The 23,607-nt window shown below is 47.7% G+C and overlaps 1 protein-coding gene across 3 annotated transcripts in view; it reads left to right on the top strand.

Annotated features, from left to right (window-relative positions):
* The window catches only part of LOC132396922 (phosphatidylinositol 4,5-bisphosphate 3-kinase catalytic subunit alpha isoform), a 139,011-nt gene that overhangs the window by 85,673 nt on the left and 29,731 nt on the right, over window positions 1-23,607 (top strand). For all 3 annotated transcript variants that reach the window (XM_059975015.1, XM_059975016.1, XM_059975017.1), the window contains exons 7-13: window positions 686-771; window positions 5,240-5,345; window positions 11,167-11,319; window positions 14,273-14,407; window positions 16,886-17,010; window positions 17,184-17,265; window positions 21,602-21,766. In XM_059975015.1, the coding sequence (XP_059830998.1) occupies window positions 686-771; window positions 5,240-5,345; window positions 11,167-11,319; window positions 14,273-14,407; window positions 16,886-17,010; window positions 17,184-17,265; window positions 21,602-21,766 (852 nt within the window). The remainder of the gene's footprint in view (window positions 1-685; window positions 772-5,239; window positions 5,346-11,166; window positions 11,320-14,272; window positions 14,408-16,885; window positions 17,011-17,183; window positions 17,266-21,601; window positions 21,767-23,607) is intronic.

Below are 23,607 nucleotides of genomic sequence, written 5' to 3'. Positions count from 1 at the left end.
GCGATGAAACCCACCCTCCTGAGAGGTTGCCTCTTTGAGATGGCCTCAGTAGTGGGGAGAGCTGTACCCAGGGTGGGACTGGCCGAGCACCACCGCTCTCTGTAGCCTCTTGCATTCCTCCGCACTGGAGTTCAAAGTCAAGGTCGAGTTTATGGTCACGAGTCCACGTGTGCACAGGAGCAGGGAGAAACTTAACCCGTAGCAGCCTTGCAGGCTCATCGCATCAGATCAAAGTCAAAGCAAATTTATTATCGAAGTATGTATTTGTTCTCATTGCTACCATCAGGAAGGAGGTACAGGAGCCTAAAGACACACACTCACCGATTCAGGAACAGCTTCTTCCCCTCTGCCATCTGATTTCTGAATGGACATTGAACCCATGAACACCACCTCACTACTTTTCTTTTAGCACTGCTTACTTAATTCAACTTTATTTAGTATATATGCTTACTGTAATGCACAGTTTTATATTTCTGTAGTGGTTGAGGCGGGGGAGAGGGTGGAACTCATGGGGGAAGGGGGAGGGTGGGGTTTAGTGGGAGAGGGGTTGGGAACAAGGAGAAAGGTGAGGAGTTGGTTAAAGCGTTGGACAGGTAGGGGGGTGCGTCTACCTTTTTTGCCCCTTCCCCCCAAGCCCCTGTAGGAATCTCTACCGACCTGCATACTTTTCTTGATGCCCTTCCAGATCTATGTTCGGACGGGGATCTATCACGGAGGAGAGCCGCTATGTGACAACGTCAACACCCAGAGAGTACCCTGCTCCAACCCACGGTAAGCAGTCTCCATCTCATTGCCCCGGACCATGTGGCCACTCGCTCCGTTCTTCCTGTGCTGCCTCAGTGTCTCTGACTGCAGCAGTGAGAGAATGAGATATTGAATTAATTAAATGACTGACTAAACTAATCTGCCCACACAACGTCCAGGTCCCTCTGGTCTCTGCCCCTGTAGGTCTACGTCCATCTGGTCTTTGGTGTCTGCATGTTCCTGCGACTATTTAAGAGTGTCTTCAATGCCCCTGTTTCTAATGGCCCGATCTCCACCATCCTTAGGATGAAGGGAATTCCAGAGACTCGCAGCAGTCTGAGAGATTAAATTCAGACACATCGCACCCTTAAATGATCAGCATTTCATCTTGGAACACGTCACTTTGTGACTCCCCCACTCGTGAAAACATCTCAACATATCCTCTACCAGGTCCCCTGTCCATCAATAAGATCACCCTCATTCTTCTAAAGTACAAGGAATACAAACACTAACACGAGGAAATCTGCAGATGCTGGAAATTCAAGCAACACACACAAAATGCTGGTGGACACAGCAGGCCAGGCAGCATCTATAGGGAGAAACACTGTCGCCGTTTCGGGCTGAGACCCTTTGTTGGGACTAACTGAAAGAAGAGATAGTAAGAGATATGAAAGGGGGAGGGGGAGATCTGAAATGATAGGAAAAAACAGGAGGGGGAGAGATGAAGCTAGGAGCTGGAAGGGTGATGGGCAAAAGGGATGCAGAGTGGGAGAAGGGAAAGGATCTTGTGACAGGAGGCCTCGGGAGAAAGAAAGGGGGAGGGGAGCACCAGAGGGAGATGGAGAACAGGCAGTTATTGTGATTCTGAGAGGGACAGAGAGAGAAAAAAAGGAAATAATTAATAAATAAGTAAATAAAAAGATGGATAGATAGATAAGGAAAGAGATAATGAAATAAGGGATAGGGTAAGAAGGGGAGAGGGGCATTAACGGAAGTTAGAGAAATCAATGTTCATGCCATCAGGTTGGAGGCTACCCAGTTCCTCCAACCTGAGTGTGGCTTCATCTTGACAGTGGAGGAGGCCATGGATCGACATGTCAGAATGGGAATGGGATGTGGAATTAAAATGTATTGCATTAAAATGCAAACACAACCTGTCTATTGTCTTTAGATGGGACAAACTTCTCACCCCAGGAATTAGCCTCCCCATCCTTTTTCATGTTTCTTTTTGAGTTCCTCTTCCTCCCCGGTCGGTCAGGTGACACATAATTGGGGCAAATTGGACCAGTGCATTTTGGCCCAGTGAAGCGGCTGACCCAGGTAGCTACTACTTTTTAAACTGAGAGACAAATTATGTATTTAAATGAAACAGAACAACATAGAACACTACCGATACTACCACAGTGCTATAAATCTGTGTGTTAGTGCCTAATAGTTATTGACGGGAGAATTCTGGTCAAGATGGTGCCTGCGTACAGTGTTCCTTCGGTCAGCATCTACTGGGTAGATAGTGAGACCACGTGTTTCACTTTTACGTCTTTTATGTTTTTTTCATCTTGAACGTGATTCTGTTGGAACCTGTGATTTGCAGTTTGGAGGCATTTTGGTGTTTCAGCACTCTGCAGTCTCTGGGAGACAGAGGCAGCGTGTGGTAAGCAAGCTGCAGGGCACGAGCCAATGTTCAACTCCATTTCATGGATTAAAATGAGGGAAATTGAAACATAAAGCAGACAGCCAGCAATAGCCTTTTGATCGCTGGTGGGATCGCTCTGCTACAGAGAGGGGAGACTGTCTTTTGATCGCTGGTGGGATCGCTCTGCTACAGAGAGGGGAGACTGTCTTTTGATTACTGGTGGGATCACTTTGTTACTGGAGAGGGGAGACTGTCTTTTGATCTGGTGGGATCACTGTGTTACTGGAGAGTGGAGACTGTCTTTTGATCACTGGTGGGATCGCTCTGTTACTGGAGAGGGGAGACTGTCTTTTGATCACTGGTGGGATCACTCTGTTACTGGAGAGGGGAGACTGTCTTTTGATCACTGGTGGGATCGCTCTGTTACTGGAGAGGGGAGACTATCTTTTGATCACTGGTGGGATCGCTCTGTTACTGGAGAGGGGAGACTGTCTTTTGATCACTGGTGGGATCACTGTGTTACTGGAGAGGGGAGACTGTCTTTTGATCACTGGTGGGATCGCTCTGCTACGGAGAGGGGAGACTGTCTTTTGATCGCTGGTGGGATCACTCTGCTATGGAGAGGGGAGACTGTCTTTTGATTGCTGGTGGGATCGCTCTGCTATGGAGAGGGGAGACTGTCTTTTGATCACTGGTGGGATCACTCTGCTACAGAGAGGGGAGACTGTCTTTTGATTACTGGTGGGATCACTCTGCTATGGAGAGGGGAGATTGTCTTTTGATTACTGGTGGGATCACTCTGCTACCGGAGAGGGGAGACTGCCTTTTGATCGCTGCTGGGATGACTCTGCTACAGAGAGGGGACACTGTCTTTTGATCACCGGTGGGATCGCTCTGCTACGGAGAGGGGAGACTGCCTTTTGATTACTGGTGGGATCACTCTGCTATGGAGAGGGGAGACTGCCTTTTGATTACTGGTGGGATCACTCTGCTACGGAGAGGAGAGACTGCCTTTTGATTACTGGTGGGATTACTTTGCTATGGAGAGGGGAGACTGTCTTTTGTTCGCTGGTGGGATCACTGTGCTACAGAGAGGGGAGACTGCCTTTTGATCGCTGGTGGGATCACTCTGCTACCGGAGAGGGGAGATTGCCTTTTGATTGCTAGTGGGATCACTCTGCTACAGAGAGTTGATCGCTAGAGGATCGCTCTGCTACAGAGAGGGAAAGGTTTGGAGAATGTTATGTGGGTGTTCTGCATTTTGGATATGGACTTGAACTATAGACTTTTTTCAGTCTTACAGTTTTTTATATTTTGTGTTTTTTGGCCGATCTTTCTCATGTTTTTGTGTGCGGGGAAGGGGGATGGGGTGAACGTTCCTGTTCCATTTTTGCTTGTTTTTTTATGCAGGAGGAGGGATTTGGGGGTTGATGATCGTGCTGCCGTTCTTTTCTTTGTTTCGTGGCTATCTGGTGAAGACGGATTTCAGAGTTGTACCCTGAACCTGTGAATACATCCAGTGTATGCTGTTGTGTTCTTTTGATTGACAGCTCATGCAAAGTTCAAAGTAAATGTATTATCAAAGTACATATCCAATATACAACCGAGATTCACTTTTGTCTGCATTCTCAATAAATCTATAGAACAGTAACCATAACAGAATCATACAATCCTTTCAATGATTGCATCCCTCAGAGCTTCATTTTCATTGTAACAGTAAAGATGATTGTTGATACCTTCAAATTCTTCATAGTTCCTAACTTGTTGAAGTGGTGAAATCATGTCATTTTCAATTTCAACTGTTTCTGGCATCTCCAGGCCTGAATTCTTAAAACTGCAGTGAGCGAAACAATTCTGAATTGTCTTAATGCTTATTTCTCGCCAACTATCAGTGACAAAGTTCACTGCTTTTTGAACATAAGCCCATGTGACTGACGCTATTTAAAACCCATTCATTCTAAGCATGGTGTAGTATCTTAACGGCCACACCAGTGCACACAACTGACACTATTTAGAAACTGTTCAGCAACAGTCTCCTTCCCCAGTTAAGCAGCTCAGTGTCCAATAAATGAAGGGAATCCTGGCTATTTACTCGGTTAGTTTATGTTCTTTGAGAGTTGACCCAAATTAGTGTCTGCTCTGGTTAACCAGAATCCACTATATAAGGAATTTATTGTGGTGTTTTGGTTCAACATACACCAATAAAACAATTATAATAATAAAGAATTATATAAAATATAAATACTCCAGAGATTAAAGTGCAGACATGGAATAAAATGTGCATAAGTACATAAATACCAGCATGAATTTACAATGTAAACAGCATTATAAACTGGTTTAAAGTGTTTACAGTGCACTGACTGAGGTTACAGACAGAGGGAAGAGGAGGGCTAACTAGAATAGTTGATCAGATTAACTGTCTGGGGGAAGGTGGTTTTAAGATGGCGTGAAGTTTTTGTTTTTATAGTGCTTTCCCGAAGCTTGCTGGGTGGGGAGTGCCCTGCCTGTTTCCTTGTCTTGGGTACACAAGTTCCACAAAGATGGCAGACTGCACCCATTGACCTTCACTGCTGACCTGACACCTCACCGTCGTTTTTGTACATTATGAGAGGATGCTGTACCAAACCAGACCGTAATGGCTGATGTGAGGATGCTCTCTATGATGACTGTGTAGAATTTCACCAGTATGTTCTGGGGAAGACAGAATCCTACCAGTTGTCACAAGAAGTACATACTCTGCTGAGCCTTTTGTTAACAAAGGAGGGAGGTGGTTCTCCCATGTCCACTTTTGTTCCTTTCTGTCGCTTTGCCTTGAATTCTGGACCTTCCGTTGAATGCTTGCTTTTGATGTTGTCTTTGCAGGTGGAACGAGTGGCTTTCCTACGACATCTACCTCATCGACATCCCCCGAGCCGCCCGACTCTGCCTGTCCATTTGCTCCGTCAAGGGGAGGAAGGGAGCCAAAGAGGTGGGAGTTTACAGTGCAGGCCACTAGGCTTTGGGTGGGGACACTTTTGAAACTGAGCGCCTTTGATGAGCTTGATAAAGCCCAAGTCCAGAACCAGGTTCTTCATTGTACACTAACGTCAGCCAGAATCCACTACATAAAGAATTTATTGTGGCGTGTTGGTTCCACGTGCAATTTAGCGTTAGTTCAGCTATGGCACATTATGTTTGTAAGAAAACATGCATTTATAGAAAGTTGTATGCTACAGAAAACTTGTCTTCAATGCTAATTTAGAGTCATAGGAAAGTATAGCACCAAAAAAGGCCTATCGGCCCATTTAGTCCATTCCAAACCATTTAAACTGCCCATCCCATGGACCTGCACTGGGCGCACAGCCCTCCATACCCCTATCATCCATGTACCTATCCAAACTTCTCCTAAACATGGAAATCAAGCTCACATGCATCACTTGCGCTGGCAGCTCGTTCCACACTCTCACCACCCTCTGACTGAAGACGTTTCTCCTCATAAACCTTTTACCTTTCACCTTTAACCCATGACCTTTAGTTGTAGTCCCACCCAACCTCAGTGGAAAAGGCCTGCTTTCATTTATCCTGTTTATATCCCTCATAGTTTTGTACACCTCTATCAGATCTTTTCTCAATCTTCTACTTTCCAAGGAATATTGTCCTAACCTATTCAATCTTTCCAATGACTTAAATTATCCAGACCTGGCAACCTCCTTGTAAACTTTCTCTGTACTCTTTCAATCTTATTTACATAAGCAAAAAAAGCAGGCCTTGCTGATCGCCCTGTACCCTGTGCAGATAGCATTGTCTAATGAATCGCATTACAGCAGAATTACTGACACGGTGAAGGAAGCTGTGAACACTGCCAGAGATGGAGGACCTTCATTGCTGCCCGAAATGTTGGCGGATTGATGGGCAGTTTAAAAAACCCTGCACACTAATCCCACACTCATCCCACATTCCTGTCAACTCCCTCCCCCTCCAGGTTCTACCCCTCATCCAATCACACGGGGGGGGGGGGCAATTTACAACGGCCGAATAACCCACAGACATTTGCAATTTTCAATGGTTTACCAGTTCAGTTTAATGTATGAGAATGTATATAGTATACAACCTGAAATCCTTACTCTTCACAGACATCCACAGAACAGAGAAAAGAAAACGCAGAGATTGGCAATCATTAGAACCCCCAAAGCCTCCTCCCCTCTCCCATGCACAATTAGCAATAAAGCATCAACCCTCCCCCCCCACTTGTTCCAGCAAAGAGCATCAGCCCCCCCACCACCCACCATGCAAGCGATACGAAAGCCCCCAGAGACCATGATATGTAGACCATCAAAAACAACTGTCCATCCCAACACAAGGCATCTCAACAGGCCCTCGCTCTCACTAACGAGGGGAAGAGCAAGAGAGAGATCACTCCTGCCACTATAAGCGAGAGGGCAGACCAGCAACTATTTTAAAATTTACTGAAGAATAGGGTTTGAGCTTCATTGCCCAGCAAACCCCTGATTTAACCCTAGCCTAATCACAGGACAATTTAGAGTGACCAATTAACCTACCAACCAGTACATCTTTGGACTGTGGGAGGAAATCAGAGCACCCGGAGGAAATGAACACGGTCACGGGGAGAACATACACACTCCTTCCAGACCGTGGTCCCACCCACCTGTACCATTGCAACAGCCATCAGTTGATCTAACCTCACAGCTTAGAAACTGGAGCACCCGAGGGAAACCCACAGAGTTACGGGGGAACGTGCAAACTCCGCACAGACACTGGTGAAGCTTGGAATCGAATCCTGGTCTCTGGAACGGTGAGGCAGCAGCAACACTGTGCCAGCCTTTTCGAATCCATGTTTGAATGCCGATACCCCTGGCTCTTGTGACATTAAACAGTGAGGAGCTATTTCCTTTGACAGAGTACAGTAACCGAGGGTGTAGATGGAAGCTAACTGGCAGAAAAGTTTTACTTTATTATTGAGATACAGCATGGACCAGGCCCTTCCGACCCTTCAAGTTGTGCCACCCAGCATCCCCTGATGTAACCCCAGCCTAATCACGGGACAATTTACAATGACCAATTAACCCACCAATCTGTACGTCTTTGGAATTTGGGAGGAAACCGGAGCATCTGGAGGAAACCCACACGGTCATGGGGAGAATGTGCAAACTCCTTACAGACCGCGTCAGGAATTGAACCTGAGTCGCCTGTACTGTAAAGTGTTGTGCTAACAACTTTTGGGCTGATGTTGAAGTTAGAGGAAAGATTAGGATTGCTAAGCACACATTTGAGCGTTTCAGCAAGATACTGAAGAATGACGATTCTATGGGTACGAAACTCAGAGTGTTGCAATGCCACGTTCATTCCACATTAACATAAGGAAACAAACATTGGACAGTATCAAAGCAAAATGAAGGCGACTCAAAGCTGCAGAAATGTGTTTCAAAATATCGTGGAAGGACAGAGTAAGTGTTGGATGAGGAAGTGTTGTGAAAAGCTAGAATAAGAAGAGAGCTGATATCATCAATCAGGAAAGGGCAGATGGAATTTCTGGGACATGTACAGAGAGAAGAGAAGCTTGAACATCTTGCAGTGATGAGAAAAACTGGTGGAAGGAAAAGTCGTGGTTGACAGCGCATGATATTAACGAGTTACATCAAGGGATAGACAGGTAAGAGTTTTCAAGAGCTTATTAGAACTTCTCAGATTAAAGACAGATGGAAGACCATGATCGACACAGTGCATAATAATAATGAATATGATGAATAATTATCCCGTCTTCAATAGCTAGGCATCCTGTGTAGTAGTGTTGTAATGTCTCCCCTTAGGGTTTTTGAGAGAGATCCTTTAGGAAGGAGGTGAAGATGTTGGAGGCACCACATTGTGAATACCAAATGTAATACACTGTTACACATAGGAGCAAAATTAGGCCATTTGGTCCATCGAGTCTGCTCCACAAGAATTGTTCTTTTTTTTCCAAAGCTAGAGGAGTTGAGGAACATTCACTTCACTCGATGATAGTGAGGACCTTCCTCTCACCTGCTAGTAGAGAGGGAGAGGGTGGAGGGAGAAGACCCCTGCATTTAACACATAGCTGAACGAGCACATAGGTTTGTAACTCAGCCCCCTCCATCCCACTCTCTGTCCCCCCCATCCCACTCTCGGCCCTTCCATCCCTCTCTCGGCCCCCCTCCCTGTCCTTCATATTCAGGATGGTCTCACCCCTCTTACTTCATGCTGTACACAAAGTCCTCAAAATTCCAGAGGGTTAGAGGCACGACGGGGTGGAGATGCATCTCTTCTTCCTTCCACTAGCCTGCAGGTCACCCTTGGGCAAGGTGTGGCACCCGTTTAGCTCCCCTCCCCATCAGGGTCACAAGGAGTAGGTGGTGGATGGTCGTACAAGCAGCCAGTGCAGATCACAAGTCCTGGTTATGTGACCACTGACACCAGGCAGACAATCTCTGAAGAGTATTGATAATGGCTGGGGTCACCCGTCTTGTAAAGACACTGCCCAGAAGAAGGCAGTGGCAAATCAGTTCTGTAGAAAATCTGCCAAGAACAATCACGGTGACCATGATTGCCCACGTCATATGACACAGCACATAATGATATTGAGAGGCAGAGACTTCCTGCTGCTTCAGCACACCAGGGAAACGGTTTTAAACCCTGCCTTCCACTGCTGTGTGTGTGGAGTCTGTACATTCTCCCTGTGACCACGTGGGTTCCCTCCCAGGTGCTTCACTTCCCTTCCACATCGCAACGATATGCAGGGTCAGTGGATTAACTGGTCTGTAGCCCTGCCCTGTGTGTAAGTGAGTTCGAACTTAGGAGAGTACAGCACAGGAACAGGCCATTCAGCCCACAATGTTGTGCTGAACCAGCTAATAAGCTAATCAGAAACACCCAAACACGAATCCCTCCTACCTACACCATGTCCATATCCCTCCATCTTCTTCACATCCACGTCCCTATCCAAACATCTCTGAAAAGCCTCCAATGTAAACCTACCCTAAAGAACAATCTAACCCTTTGTAACACACGCAGGACACTGGGGGAACGCAGCAGGTCAGGCAGCACCCATGGAAATGTATAAACAGTCAACATTTTGGGCCAAGACCCTTTGTCAGGACTGGAAAGGAAGGGGGAAGAAGCCAGCATAAGGAGGTGGTGGAGATGGGGAAGGTGCACAGGCTGGCAGGTGATGGGTGAAGGTGGGTGGGTCGGGGAGGGACGGTGAAGCTGGGAGGTGATAAGTGGTAAAAGCAAAGGGCTGAAGAAAAAGGAAGATAGGAGAAGGGAGTGGACCACAGGAAACGGAAAAGAGGAGGCAGGTTAGGAGAGAAGGGGTAAAAGGGGAGTCAGATAGGGAATGGGAAAAGGAAGAGGGAGAAATTACTCTTGATCCTAACCCTTTGATTGGGAATGGGTAAGACTAAAATTGGATTAGTGTAATTGGGTGCATGCTGGTCAGTGTGAACACAACTACTTCAGTGGTCTATGATTTTATTGTTTGCGAGCTCCTCCCGGTTGTCTTTTCCAAATTCCTCTGAGGGTGACGTGTTGGTCTATTCGGATGTCCTGAGGTCCTTCTATCATTGGTTCCAATTCAAATCAGTTCAATTCGAGTTGCATTGTCATTCAACCAGCCGTGAAGACAGTCAAACAGAACAGCATTACTCCGGGGTCAAGGTGCAAAACACAGCACAAAGCACACACGAATGGTATCACAATTACCCAATGAAGTCCGGAATCAATCCACAGTCGACCACAATAGAAGCCGTCTCCTGCTGAGTGAGCACTGGCCACACCATATCTCCCCCCCCCCCCCCCCACACCCCTGGGGAGCGCACTGGCCCCAGTGCCCACCAACCCCCACCCCCTCGCACATGCAAAACAACAAGCCCATATAGAGTATCAGTAAAAATACATACACACAAAGTGGATAGCAACCATTAGTCTCGCAAGACCACGGATCTGCGCCTGGAAAGTCTTGCTCCCCATGTTACGAGTCTCCCCTCTCCACGCCACTGATGTTGTCCAAGGGAAGGGCAAAGGCCGATACAGCTTGGCACCATTGTCATCACAGGAGTTGCCAGAGTAAAGCTGTAAACAACATCAAACCGCCTTAGGGACCCGGCTCCGGATTTCTTCCTCAGGGTTTACTTCCAAAGCCTTTCCCATGAGTGGGTATGGCCGCAGCAGCGGAGGTTTGAAATCAGAGTTTTCCCTCTCTTAGATGGACTGCCTTCCCAGCCTGACGAGCTCCATCTACTCAACTACAAACCATGCTTAAAATATAAAATGGCAATCTGTATGCCACAAAGTACGCATGTATAAAGTCCAGACCCCACGGACCCCACAATAGAGCTTGGCAGCACCGACTTCAGCCCCCCCCCACCACCACCTCCGGCGCACCCCCCATCACTCCAGGTGACATTGTGGCTTGAGGCCCAGCCCTTGCCTATACAAGATAATGAGCACTTAGAGAATCTCAGTAAAATATGTATGAATGTGTAACTTCTGAGAACTCCTAACCACAACTTCTCTCCCACCCAGCATCTCCCGTCCCTACAGTGGGATTGAACTGAATTGGCTTTATTCCTTACATCCTTCACATACACGCCTCTGTCTAAATGAGCAATATGCAATTTATAGTAATAAATAGTCTGTACAACAGGGCAGTCAATATAGCATAGAAATACAATTGTATCAGCGTGAGTTCATCAGTCTGATGGGCTGGTGGAAGAAGCTGTCCCGGAGCCTGTTGGTCCTGGATTTTATGACTGTTCCTTATTTGCCCTCTACAGGAGCACTGTCCATTGGCTTGGGGTAACATCAACCTCTTTGACTACATGGACAACCTGGTTTCTGGCAAGATGGCTCTGAACCTGTGGCCCGTACCCCACGGAATGGAGGACCTGCTGAACCCCATCGGAGTGACAGGCTCCAATCCCAACAAGGTGAGCGTGCAGCCGCGGCTCAACGTTTGTCCCAGGGTCCATTCCCCACCCCCTCATGTACTCCAGACTTCCCTGCGAATATTGTTAGTATATAGTCTGTATTTGTCTCAAAGTACCCCATGAGGTAGCCACTAAGTGTATGTTTGTGATCTTCTGCTGCTGTAGCCCATCCACTTCAAAGTTTGACGTGTTGTGAGTTCAGAGATGCTCTTCTGCACACCACTGTTGTAATGCATGTTTGGTTGAGACATTGCCACCTTCCTGTCAGCTTGAACCGGTCTGGCCATTCTCCTCTGACCTCTCTCATTAACGAGACATTTTCGCCCACAGAACTGCTGCTGACTGGATACTCTTTTTATTTCTCACACCATTCTTTGTAAACTTGAGGGGTCGTTGTGCATGAAAATCCCAGGAGATCAGCAGTTTCTGAGATACTCGCACCTCGCCTGGAACCAGCAATCATTCAGTGGTCAAAGTCACTTAGATCCCATTTCTTCCCCGTTCTGATGTTTGGTCTGAACAAAACTGAACCTCCTGACCGTGTCTGCATGCTTTTGTGCACTGAGTTGCTGCCACATGATTGGCCAATTAGATACTTGCATTAACGAGCAAGTGGCCACTGGGTGCATTTATGGAACTGAGTGCATCATATTCAGTTCTTTTCTTGATGCCCCTCACCACATTTCCACCGACTGTCGCTTCAGAACGGGAACCCAGTCCACGTTAAGTCCCTCTGCCTCTCAGAATCAGAGTTAAGTTTGTTAGCCCTGATGTACAATATGCCATGAAACTTGTTGTTTTGCGGCCGCTGTACACTGCAAGACATAAAATGTACAATATTACAAGAAATACATTTTTTTAAAAATAGTGTAAAAATAGAGGGGTAGCATCTGCTGTCCCTTGTTTCTCCTCTATTTTAATGTTCTTGTCCTGGAATGGGCTGGTTATGAGGCAGGGTTGCACAGATACCTGGAAGTTTAGGAGTGAGTGAGGACGTACTGAGGGGTTGCAGCATGGTGGGTATGGAGAAGGTTTGCTCTTCTAGAAGAATCTACAACTTGGAATTGCTCTGTTAAAAATATTGGATTGTCCATTTACAATAAGAGCGAGAGATGGGTGATTTTCTATTATGATCATGAATACTTGCCCTTTGAAGAAGAGTTACAGCGGGTGTAGAATTGTCGAATACTTTTAAAGCAGGGGTGATTCATTAGAAAGGTAGTTGAGTACATGGAGTCTCTCTTCTCCTCCCCGTCCATTGGACAAAAGATTCTAACGTACCACCAGGCTCAGGGCCAGTTTCAAACCTGCTGCTATCAGACTCGAAAGTACCTTTTCTACACTAAAAACGAGGTGTTGTCCTCACAGTCTCAAAGTTCAAAGTGAATTTTATTTTGAAAGTACATATATATCACCATATACGACCCTGAGGTTTATTTTCTTGTGGACATGCTCAATAAATCTATAGAATAATAACCATAACAGAATCAATGAAAGATTGCCCAACTAGGGTGTTCAACCAGGGTGCAGAAGACAACAAACTTCTTCGTTATAAAAAGAAGAAATAATAAATAAATAAGTGAAAAAATACGGAGTATATGAAATGAGGAGACCTTGAAAGTCAGGCTATTAGTTGTGGGAGCATTTCAGTGATGGGGCAAGTGAAGTTATCCCCTTTGGTTCAAGAGCCTGATGGTTGAGAGGTAATAACTGTTCTAGAATCTGGTGGTGTGAGTCCTGAAGCTCCTGTTTACCTTCTTCTCGATGGAAAGCAAGAAAAGAGCGTGTCCTGGGTGGTGGGGGTCCCTGATGATGGATGATGCTTTTCTGCAAGTGTTTAATGTAGATGTGCTCAATGGTGGGAAGGGTTTTACCCGTGATGGACTGGGCCATAACCATTACTTCTTGCAGGATTTTCTCTTCAAAGGCATTGGTGTTTCTACACCAGGCTATGACAGCCAGTCAATACACTCTCCACCACACATCTGTAAATGTTTGTCAAAGTTTTAGATTTCATACTGAATCTCCGCAAACTCTTAAGGAAGTAGAGGTGCTGCCGTGCTTTGTAATTGCACTTGTGTGCTGGGTCCAGGACAGGTCCCTCTGAAATAATAACACCAAGGAATTCAACCTGGCTGACCCTCTCCACCTCTGATCCTCTGGTGAGGATATGTTATTGTGGCCTTTCCACCTTCTCGTCTGCCTGCACTGCACTTTCTCTAACTGCAGCACTCCATTCTGCATTCTGTTTTTGCTCGATGTGCTTGTGTAGGAAATGATCTGACAGGCAACAGACAAAAATACTTTTCAGTGTGCCTCAGTAGCCACACAAATGCTGGAGGGACTCAGCAGCCTTCATCAAGGCTCAGCCCGAAACGTTAGCTGTTTATTCCTCTCCATAGACGCTGCCTGACCTGCTGAGTTCCTCCAGCATTTTGTGGGTGTTGCTCTAGATTTCCAGCATCTGAGGAATCTCTTGTGTTTATGAACTGTTGTATCTAAGTAGATGTGATAATGACCAGTTAGACTATAAGACCATAAGATATAGGATCAGAATTAGGCCACTTGGCCCATCAAATCTGCTCTGCCATTTCATCATGGCTGATCCTTTTCCCTCTCAGCCCCATCTCCTGCCTTCTCCTGTTTCTCTTCAAGCCCTGACTAATCAAGAATCTATCAACCTTTGCCTTAACTATACCGATGATTTGGTACAGCTGCCTATGGCAACAAATTCCACAGATTCGCCAGCCTCTGGCAAACAAATTGATGCTTCTCTGTTCATTTTTTCATCTTTTCCCTCTCTCCTTACGGTGTCACATTTCAACGGGAGGTTCGTTTTGGAGATCTTGGTGCTTTCAAGATGTTTTGTAGGAGCTCGTTGCTGGTGTGAGTGTTGCGGAGCTGATGCTTTCCTGCTGTAATGGCCGTTTCTCTCCGGTCTCTGCATTTCCAGGAAACCCCCTGCTTGGAGTTGGAATTCAATTGGTTCAGCAACTCTGTGAAGTTCCCGGATGCTGCGGAGATCGAGGAGCACGCCAACTGGAGCATGTCCAGGGAGCTGGGCTTCAACTACTGCCTGGTGGGGCTGGTAAGTTGGGATCCATGGTGGATCAATCTGTTTCTCTCGCTCCTCCCCACGGGATTGGAGGGCAGTTGGCTTCCACTCTGGTTATCAAGTTTATTGTTATTCAATCATCAAAGAACATTTGTTATTAAAGTATGTATGTAGTATACAGCCCTGAGATTCATCTTCTCCACAGACAGCCACGAAACAAAGAAAACCATGGAACCCGTTCAAAGAAAAACGTTAAACACCCCTTTCCCACACACAAGAGAAACAAGTTGTGTAATGGAGGGGGTGGAAGGGGTGGGAAAGAACAACTGAGAAACATGGAACATAAAACACCAACCCACAAAGTCAATGAAGGAGTCTAGGCCTATTCGGGTCAGTAGAACCCAGTGCTGTGAGGCACACGATCAAAATCGCACAAAAATAGCAACAGAGAAAAGTGAAACATCATAACTTGAATTACAGAGTCCAATCTACAAACTGCGTTGATTAAGATTTGCCTAGGACTGAGGACTGCAGCATCACTGAGGGAAAGAGACCGTCTGTTCACAGACACCCTATTTCAGTAACAGCGAGGGAGAGAGAGGGTGTCACTCGCGGACACCTTCCTCTGGCAGCAGCGAGTGAGAGGCTGGTAGAGAGCGCTCCTCCACTCACCTCGATGATTTCATTGGCAAGATTAGTGAGAAATGGGCTCGCGCTATCTGCAGAGTTCTTGGCCGCGAGGCTGCTTGCTCCGCTCGAAACCTCACTGAGCTCCCTTGGAGACAGCAAAGCACCAGATGGCTCAATCAGTCTCAGTCCAAAACGTCACTGCTTATTCCCCTCCGTAGATGCTGCCTGACCTGCCGAGGTCCTCCTGCATTTTGTGTGTGTTGGCCTGGACTTCCAGCAACTGCGGAATCTCTCGTATCGGTGTGTTTAAAATTTTCTGTGTGGTGGTGATGATAAACCTGTTTCTGATGGCAGAGATGGAGTTGAAAGTCTGAGAACGTGGCAGCCCCAACGGGAAGGGGATGTGAGAGAGGTGACTGGTTCAGGACTCCGACAGCAATGGGGAAAAAGCTCTTTTGAATCTGTTTGTCCAGTCTTTCAAACTCCTGAAGAGAGAGAAGGGAATGGTCAAGGGAGAAGACATCCCTGATAATATTGTTAGCCTTCCTGAAACAAGAGTTCTGGTAACGGAACGATCTGCAATGACATCAGGGCTGACCATGAATGTCTTCTACTATTGTGACATTTCTGTGATCAGACCTGGCAGCATGGCTACCTGCCCTCTGAAATGCCCTGTGCTTGTCTGGTGACATCTCTGTGATCAGTCATAGCGGTGTGGTTACCTGCATTATGTTTTTGTAGCTTGGGGTTGGGTGAAGAGTCCCATCAAAATGAGATTCTATGGAATAAACGGGGGGTGACTTCCAACTCCTCCTGCCAATGGCACTCAAGTAACATGAGGTGGGAAGCATAGGCTCGGGAAGGCTAGAGATTTGGCCAGGGAGATGGTGGGGAAAACTCCTAGGGTCCTGTTGCTGCAGAAGCCGGGGACTGAAGACGTGGTTTTGACATGAGGAAGAATATGTTCATGGAGGATCTTTGGTACCCTGGCTGTTGTGCCACCTTGGTACATTTGGGACTGGGGTTATGACCGGGGAGTTGTTGAGTGGAGAGACTGGAGCTGTGGCTGTGATCTTGTTGAGGGGCAGGCAAGGTTGGATGGGCTGAATGGTTTGGCTGTACGTTATACATTCTTTACAACTGAAACACTGATGACTGAGACTCTCGGCCGGTTTCTCTGATGAAAGTAGAAGGGGGGACGTGGGTAAAAACATCTCATCCAACACTACAACCTTCAGCAACACCTTGAACAACATGATGGAGAACGAGAGGAGACAGAGGTGTACAAGATGATACGAGGCGTCGATAGGGTGGACTGCCAGCGCCTTTCTCCCAGGGTGGAAATGGCTAGTACAAGAGGGCATAATTTTAACATATACTTTATGCTCCATCCGCCACAAGCATTTAAATTCTGATTTCCGTTCCCTTTCTGACATGTTGGTCCAAGGCCCCCTTAGGGTGGGGGAGCAACACCGACCTGGTGGCATGAAGATCGATTTACTGTGATATCCAATGATTGCGTCTCCCCACGTCCCCCCCACAGTGAACATCTCCCCATGTTCACCCCACAGTGAACGTCTCCCCATGTCCCCCCCCCACAGTGAACGTCTCCCCACATCCACCCCACAGTGAACGAGTCTCCCCACGTCCCCCACAGTGAATGAGTCTCCCCACGTGACCCCCCACAGTGAACGAGTCTCCCCACGTCCCCCCACAGTGAACGAGTCTCCCCACGCCCCCCCACAGTGAATGTCTCCCCACGTCCCCCCCACAGTGAACGTCTCCCCATGTCACCCCCCACAGTGAACGCGTCTCCCCACGTCCCCCCCACAGTGAACGAGTCTCCCCATGTTCTGACTAATAAGCCTCTGCTTCACGCAGAGTAACCGGCTGGCCAGAGACAGTAACCTGACAGACAACGACATCGAGCAGCTCCGGAATATCTACACCCGTGACCCGCTGTCTGAGATCACAGAGCAGGAGAAGGACTTTCTCTGGAGGCACAGGTAGTGGAGGGGATGGGTCTGTCAGTGTGTAACATCGGGGTACTGTACCGGTGGGGAGGTGTCTGTCACTGTATAACATCGGGGTACGGTACCGGTGGGGACGGGTCTGTCACTGTATAACACCGGGGTACGGTACCAGTGAGGATGACTCATCACTCGATTTCCCATTTCAGACATTACTGTGTTAACATACCAGAGACGTTACCCAAGTTGCTATTATCTGTGAAGTGGAACTCGCGGGATGAAGTTGCCCAGGTAACGACGGCTCCCTGTTGCACTGTCCATGATTTTTGTTCGGTCTGTTGGTAGGATGTTGCAGACAGTACTGGTATGTTCTGTCTTGTTCCAGTCATCCAGAACAGTTAGGATTCAGTCCCTTTGCCCACTGTCCAGGCTGTGTAAGGGCAACAGGTTTCCTACCACCATACCCATTTTTACCTCTCCCCTTCCCCTTAGCTTTCCACAGGGATCGCTCCCTCCATGATTCTCTTGTCCATTAGTCCCCAATAATCTCCCAACCTGGCACTTACCCCTGCAAGTGGGCTAAGTTCTGCAGCTACCCATTCACATTCACATTCAGGGCCCCAACCAGTCCTTCCAGATGAGGCAACACTTCAGCTGGGATCGGCCAATGTGGCCTTTTCTGAGACCTCCTTTACCTTTACCGGGCATCCCCTATCACCTTCCAGCTATTCTCCTTCCCCTCCCTCCACCTTTTTATTTTGGTGTCTTCCCCCTCCCTTTCCAGCAATGCTGCCTGATCTGCTGAAGTTCCTCCGGCATTTTGTGTGAGTTGCAACAGATTTCTCTCCGTGATCATCATAGTGATTCCTTCCTGGAGAGGGGTTTCAGTGACACTGTGGCACAGTGGATAGTCGCTAGCTCACATCTCCTGCCATCTGGTCTCGATCCCAACCTCTGGCGTTCTGTGTGTGGAGTTTGCATATCTTACCGGTGACCACATTTATTGCCCGGGTGCTCTGGCTTCCTGCCACTGGGTTACTCAGTCGCTCTAAATTGCCCCTCCCTGCTGTGTGAGATTGGATGGTTCTCTGACAGCTGCCATGTTCAGTTCGTTCTGTGCCGTGTCCGATGACTTGGGCAGTCATTGTCTTTCCATGACCACAATTGTTCTTGGCAAATTTTTCTACACAAGTGGTTTATCTTTGCCTTCTTCTGGACAGAGTCTTAATAAGACGGGTGATCCCAGGCATTATGAATACTCTTCAGAGATTGTCAGTCTGACGTCAGTAGTCGCATAACCAGGACTTGTGATATGCACCAGCTACTCATATGACCATCCACCACCTGCCCCCATGGCTTCATGCGACCCTGATCAGGGGTGGGGGGCTAAGCAGGTGACCAGGGGTGCCCTGAGGAGGGAAAGAGCAGTTCACGCCTCCTGAGGTAGAGGTATATCTCCACCCCAGCACCCAAACATAAGCTGTATATGATTTCTTTATTTAGAGATCCAGCATAGGACAGGCCTTTCCGGGTCAACAAACCACACTGCCCAGTAACCCACCTACTCCCCACCACTGCCTGAAACGAGTCTGCACGTTCTCCCTGGGACCGCGTAGGTTTCCTCCGGGTGCTGTAGTTTCCTCTCTCAGCCCAAAGACCTACCAGCTGGTAGTTAGTAATAATTAGTGATTGTAAATTGTCTTGTGATTAGGATAGGGTTAAACTGGAGGACTGCTGGGCGCCATGGCTGAAAGGGTCAGAAGGGCCTATTCTGAGCTGTATTTCAATAAATAAATAAATACGAGGGGTGATTGGTAAGTTCGTGGCCTAAGGTAGGAGGAGTCAATTTTAGAAAACCTAGCACATTTATTTTTCAACATAGTCCCCTCCTACATTTACACACTTAATCCAGCGGTCGTGGAGCATACAGATCTTGGACCTCCAGAAAGTGTCCGCAGCAGGGGTGATTGATAAGTTCGTGGACTAAAGTAGAAGGAGATAAGTTATACGACTCTTGTTACATGCACATGGACTATGGAAAAATAAATGTGCTAGGTTTTCTAAAATTGACTCCTTCTACCTTAGGCCACGAACTTATCAATCACCCCTTGTATTTAGTCCTAGCCTAATTAAATCAGTATGTCTTTGGAAGTGTGGGAGGAACATTCTCACAGGAAAGACGTACAAATGGCTTTACAGACCACGTCAGAATCAGTCTCCGAACTACCAAGTCCAGATCTTTAATAGTGTTGCACTAACCACTAACCCACTGTGGCTCCCCGAATTTTTGCATTGCTACGTTCCTTGGATTCTGTGAAGTATCTTTTCTCCCCCCTTGGAATGTTCACCCTTCTTTCCAGGGCAGACAGCCAGAGTCTATCTAGTACAACACCCACCATCCCTGCTGAAGCGGTCCAGCTGAAAGTCTGTTTGACTTCGGCTCAGTGTTACCGGCTGCTCCGGTCTTGAAGCTCTCCAGCCGACCACAAGGTGGCGGCCAGGGACGGGGAAAGTATTGGGGCTGGTTAAGGTCAGGTTCAGAATCAGATTTAATATATGTAGCAAAATTTGTTGAATTTGCAGTAGCAGCACATTGCAGTACATAATAATAGGAAGCAAACTGAATTACAGTAAGTAGTAGTGCAGAAATAGAAGTAAAAAAAGTAATGAGGTAATGTTCATGGGTTCAATGTCCATTCAGAAATCAGATGGCAGAGGGGAAGAAGTTGTTCCTGAATCACTGAGTGTGTGTCTTCAGGCTCCTGTACCTCCTCCTTGATGGTGGTGATGAGAAGAGAGCATGAGCTGGGTGATGGGGGTTCTTAATGATGGATGTTGCCTTTTTGAGGCATCACTCTTTGAAGATGTCCTGGATACCCTGGAGGTTAGTGCCCATGATGGAGGTGACTAATGACATTTTAGGCTCCCGTACCAACCATTTCTAACGTTATTCCTGTCAATAAGTACGTGTGCACTGACTAACTATTTGAGGAGACCTTTCATCAGGTTTACCATCTGCTTGGGAAGTGTAGCAAGAAATGCTAAGATACTTTTTCAGTGCGCTGGGTAATGATCTGATCTTGGTATGTTGGGGTGGAGATGTGTCTCTACCAAAGGAGGTGTAAGGTGCTCCTTCTCCCCACTAGCCTGCAGGTCACCCTTGGACAAGGTGTAGCACCTGCTTAGCCCCTCCCCCACCCCCGCTCAGGGCCACGTGAAGCCACGGGAGCAGCCGGTGCAGATCACAAGCCCTGGTTATGTGACCACTGATGCCAGACAGACAATCTCTGAAGAGTATTGATAGTGGCTGGGGTCACCCGTCTTGGAAAGACGCTGCCCAGAAGAAGCCAATGGCAAACCACTTGTGTAGAAACATTTACCAAAAACAATTGTGGTCATGGAAAGACCGTGATTGCTCATATCATACGACACAGCACATTATGATGATGATAAAAGATCTGATCCATATGAACAGTTTGCAAGACAAAACTTTCCAATTCGAATTTGAATCTTCCCTGTTATGTGGAGTGGGCGTTTCCCGTCATGGGGGAGTCAAAGACCAGAGAGCACAGCCACAGAATTGAGGGATGGTCCATTCAGAAATGAGATGTGGAGGAAGATGTGAAGTGTGGAGTGGACTGGGAAGAGGGAAGGGGCAGAAACTGAGGGAGCTCAAAGGTCCTGTGGGATTACTATAAAGGGCAGGGCTGGTGTTGGCTTCGGGGAAGTTAAGGGCATGGGGGAAGGACAGGAGAATGGAAGGACAGAGGAAGTTCTAGGGACAGACAGTGAGAGCAGGTTGGAAGGATGGAGGAGGAAGAGGGCGGAGGTTGGAGGGACAGAGGAGGGGAGGAGGAGGTTGGAGGGATGGAGGACGGGGATGAGGATTTTGGAGGGACAGAGGAGGGGAGGGGTTGGAGGGATGGAGGAGGGGGAGGAGGTTGATGGGATGGGGAGAAGAAGGTTGGAGGGACGAAGGACGGGGATCAAGATTTTGGAGGGACAGAGGAGGGGGAGGGGGTTGGAGGGACGGAGGAGGAGGTTGGAGGGACGGGAAGGAGGGGGTTGGAGGACGGAGGAGGGGGAGGTGAGGAGGTTGGAGGCATGGAGCAATGGGAAGAGAAGTTGAGATTGGAGAGGTAGGATAGGGAAGGAGAAAGGGAGGAAGGTTAAGGGAAAGGGAGTTTAGGGGGCAGGTTGGAAGGGAGGGATGGGAACCCTGGTAAGGGGAAGGACGGTGGGGGGAGTCTCATCTAGAAAAGGGCTGGTTGAAGGAAATGGGGTTGGGTTGGGTGAAATGGGGAGCTCATGGGGGGATGGGGCAGTTTGGAGAAGGGGACGGGGTGTAGGTGGTGGAAAAGGGAGTCGGGTTGTGAGGATGGAGGAGATTGGAGAAATGGGTGAGTCTATTGAGGCACGTGGAGTTGGAGAGCCATTGAAGAGGTGAAAACCTCAAGGGTGAAGTTTAGAATCCGAGTGCCCATGGGACGGGTAGCCGGCGCGCAGTTCTGGCACAGAGCTGGCCGAAAGGGGGTTACTGGGAGTTGGGGCAAGCCTGTCTTCGGTGGGAGAGCCTCGAGGCTCCTCCTGAATGGTTTCACTCGCTGTGGTTGTGCTCTCCTTTCAGATGTACTGCCTGTTGAAGGACTGGCCCCTCATCAAACCAGAACAGGCCCTCGAGCTGTTAGACTGCAACTTCCCCGACCCCATGGTGAGAGAGTTCGCTGTGAACTGCCTGGTTAAAGGGCTAACTGACGATCGCCTGTCCCAATACCTCATCCAACTTGTCCAGGTGAGGTCCCCTCTTCCCTACCCTCTTATTCTTCCTTCTGTCCCCTTCCTTTCTAGTCCTGATAATTATTTTTTCTTTTTCTCCCCTTTGTATTTGCACAGTTCGTCATCTTTTGCACACTGGTTTTCTGGCCTGTTGGGTGCAGTCTTTCATTGATTCTGTTATGGTTACAAATGAGAAAATCCTCAGATGCTGGAAATCCAAGCAACACACACAAAATGCTGGAGGAACTCAGCAGGCCAGGCAACATCAATGGAAGGAGTACAGTTGATATTTTGGGCTGAAAGAAGTTTTCCTGGATGCTGCCTGACCTGCTGAGTTCCTCCAGAATTTTGTGTGCGTTGCTTCTATTACTGTTATTAGATTTATTGAGAAAACAAATCAGAGTTGTATATGGTGACATACGTGTACTTTGATAATAAATTTACTTTGAACTATCACCTTCCATCTTTTTTTATCCCTCTCCCTCACCCATCCACCCACCCCCTCATCTGGTCTCACTTGCTAGCTTGTACTCCTCCCCCCTCCCTAATACTCCTTATTCTGGCTTCTGCCCCCTTCCTTTCCAGTCCTGATGAAGGATCTCGGCCTGAAATGTAGATGCTGCCTGACCTGCTGAGTTCCTCCAGCATGTTTGTGTTGCTTTAGATTTCCAGCATCTGCAGAATCTCTTGTGTTTATGAGTGAGACCTTCTCCCTTGTCCCCTTGCAGTTAGCTCAAATCACCCCTTGTTACTATAAATTGAAGGAGATTGCCATGTCGGTGGCACCAAATTAGATCTCCACCTGCTTCTGCCTTTAACGTGTCAGTGATGGGCAATGCTGTCATGTTGTGGTTAGTGCAGCACTCTGCAGTGGCCTGCTGTAAGATCAGGGTTCAATTCCCTCTGCTGTAAGATCAAGGTTCAATTCCCTCTGCTGTAAGATCAGGGTTCAATTCCCTCTGCTGTAAGATCAAGGTTCAATTCCCTCTGCTGTAAGATCAGGGTTCAACTCCCTCTGCTGTAAGATCAGGGTTCAATTCCCTCTGCTGTAAGATCAAGGTTCAATTCCCTCTGCTGTAAGATCAGGGTTCAACTCCCTCTGCTGTAAGATCGGGGTTCAATTCCCTCTGCTGTAAGATCGGGGTTCAATTTCCTCTGCTGTAAGATCGGGGTTCAACTCCCTCTGCTGTAAGATCAGCGTTCAACTCCCTCTGCTGTAAGATCAAGGTTCAATTCCCTCTGCTGTAAGATCAGGGTTGAATTCCCTCTGCTGTAAGATCGGGGTTCAAGTTCCTCTGCTGTAAGACCGGGGTTCAACTCCCTCTGCTGTAAGATCGGGGTTCAACTCCCTCTGCTGTAAGATCAGGGTTCAATTCCCTCTGCTGTAAGATCAGGGTTCAATTCCCTCTGCTGTAAGATCGGGGTTCAATTTCCTCTGCTGTAAGATCGGGGTTCAACTCCCTCTGCTGTAAGATCGGGGTTCAATTCCCTCTGCTGTAAGATCGGGGTTCAACTCCCTCTGCTGTAAGATCCGGGTTCAACTCCCTCTGCTGTAAGATCAGGGTTCAACTCCTCTGCTGTAAGATCGGGGTTCAATTCCCTCTGCTGTAAGATCCGGGTTCAACTCCCTCTGCTGTAAGATCAGGGTTCAATTCCCTCTGCTGTAAGATCAGGGTTCAATTCCCTCTGATGTAAGATCGGGGTTCAATTCCCTCTGCTGTGAGATCGGGGTTCAATTCCCTCTGCTGTGAGGTCGGGGTTCAATTCCCTCTGCTGTGAGGTAGGGGTTCAATTCCCTCTGCTGTGAGATCAGGGTTCAATTCCCTCTGCTGTAAGATCGGGGTTCATTTCCCTCTG

Source organism: Hypanus sabinus, chromosome 7 (assembly GCF_030144855.1).
Source record: "Hypanus sabinus isolate sHypSab1 chromosome 7, sHypSab1.hap1, whole genome shotgun sequence".
NCBI classification, from domain to species: domain Eukaryota; kingdom Metazoa; phylum Chordata; class Chondrichthyes; order Myliobatiformes; family Dasyatidae; genus Hypanus; species Hypanus sabinus.
This window is presented reverse-complemented; position numbering and strand designations above follow the sequence as displayed.